At 39.5% G+C, this 3,519-nt stretch overlaps 1 protein-coding gene across 1 annotated transcript; it reads left to right on the top strand.

Moving 5' to 3' along the window:
* The first annotated feature begins 262 nt into the window (after positions 1-262).
* Positions 263-2,765, top strand: LOC106535952 (zinc finger protein 26). The gene is made up of 2 exons (XM_014033130.1): positions 263-554; positions 1,107-2,765. Exons 1-2 carry the CDS (start codon positions 380-382, stop codon positions 2,078-2,080), a joined length of 1,149 nt encoding a protein of 382 aa, XP_013888584.1. The 5' UTR covers positions 263-379; the 3' UTR covers positions 2,081-2,765.
* The last annotated feature ends 754 nt before the right edge of the window (positions 2,766-3,519 follow it).

The following is a 3,519-nucleotide window of genomic DNA, read 5'->3' on the forward strand; positions in this document are numbered from 1 at the left end:
ATTTGTTGTGTTGCACTGTTGCGTTGTGATCAACACTTTAATTAGTGTCACATAAAAATGTGTAGTAATGAATGCATTAGTTTGTTTTTATACTATTGTAAAATGCAGTCTATTTAGTGTGTTTATTAAAAAATAAACGTCGCACAATTTTTTAGAATACCTTTCAGTGTTGGCAACTTGTCATACAGTTCACTAATCTAAAGGAATTGAGGAAAAAAGGTTGTTTTCTTTTTTTTGTCCAGCAGGTGGCGGTAAAGTGACGTTTCAGGACGTAAACTGTCGTAAAAAGTCAACAAAGAAGAGCTCCCGTAGCTGCTTTGTTAAACATCTTCTCGCTGTAATTTTATTTAGGTCCTTGTTCGTTGTAACTCTTGGGAAAATGACTCCGTTGCTTCTCAGGGCTTTTGTAAACGATCGACTGACAACTGTGGTCGAGGAAATATTTCAGGTTTTCGAACAAACGTTAGCAAAATACGAAGAGGAAGCGTCCAACTCGAAGCAGGAGGTCGAGCGGCTTAAAGGTCTGCTGCAGGAGCTGGAAAATCAGAGGACAGGTGTGTTTCCTGCAGCTTTTCTGTCACCTTATCATCTGTTCCTGACGAAACACACCAAAATGATAACAAACTAAACTTTACTGTATCTCACCTGTTTAACTCTGTGAACTGTCGCGCTGTTGAATGAGTTCATTGCCCCCGGTGCTGTCGACACTTTGAGAATCARCACAAGTTTTTACATTTTAAGATATTTCACTGTTTTATTAGTTGTCTGTAACACATAAAACATTTTAATCTTTAATTCTGTATATAATGTATTTAGTTCCCACATGTAGTTAAGTGTAAATATTAGGGGTTTTGATAAACTCAGGATTTGTTGATAAAATATTTTCCTCTGAAAATGTTTATATTCAAAAGCTGAGCATTTCCTGAAGGAATTGCCATGCCAGAGTTTTAGATTAAGATTATTTTATGTTGAGGAATAACAACATTGTAACTGCTTTAGTCAAACTTAAAAAAACTATTTTTATAGATTTATTTCCCTAATTTTATAAATGTAAGTGCTGTTCTTTTTATAAAATCTATTAGCTTGTTGTTTTCCCCTCCTCCTAGACATTTCTCAGTCATCCTCCTGTAAAGATGAAACTCGTGAGCAGGAATCAACCTTCGGCAGCATGGAGCAAGATGAACCGGAGCTTCGGATCATTAAACAGGAAGATCATGAGGTCTGGGCCTCTGATCAGCAGGAACAGGAACAGGCAGGAGAGAATGCCGATGGTTTTTATCCACCTTATTCTTCCGTCTGGGAGGAGAACGAGCAGGAAGACGCAAACCAATCGGTGCAACCTCGGATACGAAAGTGTGAACCAGACGACGGGTTTCAGGAGATGCGTGGCGAAAACAGCAGAGCGTTCAGCCCACCGCCCGCCGCAACTCTACCTTCACAAAATAAAGCTGCAGGTTTTCCATCACCCCAACCAGAACAAGGTCAAACATCGTTCCTGCTCTCCAGAGACTCCACTCATCCATCGCAGTTTAACATAACTGGACCCGACTATCCTTGCCATTTGTGTCCCGAGAAGTTTTCCTCCAGTCACCGCTTGATAAATCACGCTCTTCACGGTCATTCGAGAGACGTCAGCATCATGTGCGCCGTGTGCGGGAGGACCGTCGGGTCCTCCGAGAGTCTCGACTTGCACCTGAAGTCCCACAAGAACTCAAAGTGTTGCCTCATGTGCGGCAAACAGTGCAAGAACAAGACAGCCCTGACGGAGCACATGGCCAGCCACGCGGGGCTGAAGCTGCACCGCTGCCACGTGTGCGGCAAGGAGTGCAGCCGCAAGGGGGACCTGAAGATCCACATGAGGATCCACACGGGCGAGAAGCCCTTCTGCTGCTCTTTGTGCTGCAAAAGCTTCACTCACAGCGGACACCTGAAGAAGCACATCAGAAGCCACTTGGGAGAGAGACCGCACAGGTGCGACATCTGCGGGAGGGCGTTCCTGCAGCGCGCACACCTCAAATCCCACTTAGGTACTCACGCGCTCAGAAGCACCGATGGACCAACGTTCAATCAACAGAACTGATATTCTGGGGCTATATTTATGTTTTTACAAAAGTTTTTCCAAGATTTGTTTCATTTTAACCAGAAAAATGTGTTTAAATATTTTTCTTTAACACAGAATTATCCATTGTATTTGTTTAAATGGAAACAAAATATAGTTTATTTCTTAAACTGGTTCAAACCAAATTAACCAGTGAACAGAACAGATTATATTTTATTTAGGACTACTGTATTAGTAACCACTGTGTGTAGAAATAAGATCTAGTCTTTGGAAGTCATAAATGCACTACAAAACCTTTTTCAGGCTATCTGCCTTTATTACATAAAAACATTTGATTTATAATAACATTTCAACCATATACTTTCACAATCTGTGTTTGAAAATATCTTTATTAAAGCAAAAAGTTACTTTCAGAGTTTGTTTAAGCATTTGCAAACTRCCAGACAGAGTAAATCTGAGAGTTGTTAATAACATTACTATCCCTGTTTACATAATTCCCATGGGGTTTTATTTATAATCCTGGYCAATTCAGTTTATTTACATAGCGCCAAGTCACAACAACTGTTGTCTMAGGGCACTGTGCACAAAAAACAAAACAAAAAAATTTTTTTGACATTGGTGAAAAATCTTGAGTAGTTGTAAAGAAAAAAAACTATTATATTTTTTACATAGAAAACAATAAATGGCATTTCTTCCACATAAAAAAAAGGCTTTTGTTCAAAAGATTTTTTGTTTCTTCGCACTGAGAAGGAAATAATTTTCACCACCAGGGGGCGCAAAAGGAACTTTTATATTTTATAGCAGGTCAGCCAGAGTCTACATGATGTAATGCTTTTTAAGACCCCCCACCTTCCAAAAAAAGGGTAAATTTATTAGCTTTAGTTTTTCTATTTTATGATGTAAGGCGCAAAATTGTTCAAACACATATTTKCATATTGTGAAATAAGTAAATCTTTGCAGATGTTGAATCCAAAGCTTTTTTAAAATGTTTTACTGCAGCTTCCAACACATTCTCCTTTTATCCATAATTCCCAATTAGTTTTTAAAGCAAAAGCTGTTCTCAAAAGGGCTTCCCAACACTCAACTTGGGTCGCTTCCATGTGGCCTAAAAATCCTTGTGGTTTTTTAGCTCGCTGCTTCAGGCAATGCAGCTTTTCAGAAAGTGCAGCTAAAGAGCTAATGAAGGTTTTGTCATCCTTGAGTCTAAAACTAATATCCCCTAATCTAGGTATGTAATTTCCCCCAAAGATCACCAGCAGGCAGCACCCCTTAAATACTCTGGAACACTTTCCCACATGTGGATTGGAGTCCAGCRTTAATGGAGATTCTTTAACTCARCATTGCTGCAAAAGTGTTGACAACYTGYGCTGCTGAATCTTTTGTTATTTGACAATTTGTTTAAGAGGGGAAAAAGGTCTGGATTGATTTAAATTGTGAAACCCACTGAAGGGAACTGAGGG

This window comes from Austrofundulus limnaeus, unplaced genomic scaffold (genome assembly GCF_001266775.1).
Source record: "Austrofundulus limnaeus strain Quisiro unplaced genomic scaffold, Austrofundulus_limnaeus-1.0 Scaffold0, whole genome shotgun sequence".
Lineage (NCBI taxonomy): Eukaryota > Metazoa > Chordata > Actinopteri > Cyprinodontiformes > Rivulidae > Austrofundulus > Austrofundulus limnaeus.

Bases quoted from the DNA above. Each gene is read 5' to 3' on its own strand.
- LOC106535952 (XM_014033130.1), top strand. From the start codon at position 380: ATGACTCCGTTGCTTCTCAGGGCTTTTGTAAACGATCGACTGACAACT. The intron at 555-1,106 runs GTGTGTTTCCTG...CCCTCCTCCTAG, and splicing joins GCTGGAAAATCAGAGGACAG to ACATTTCTCAGTCATCCTCC.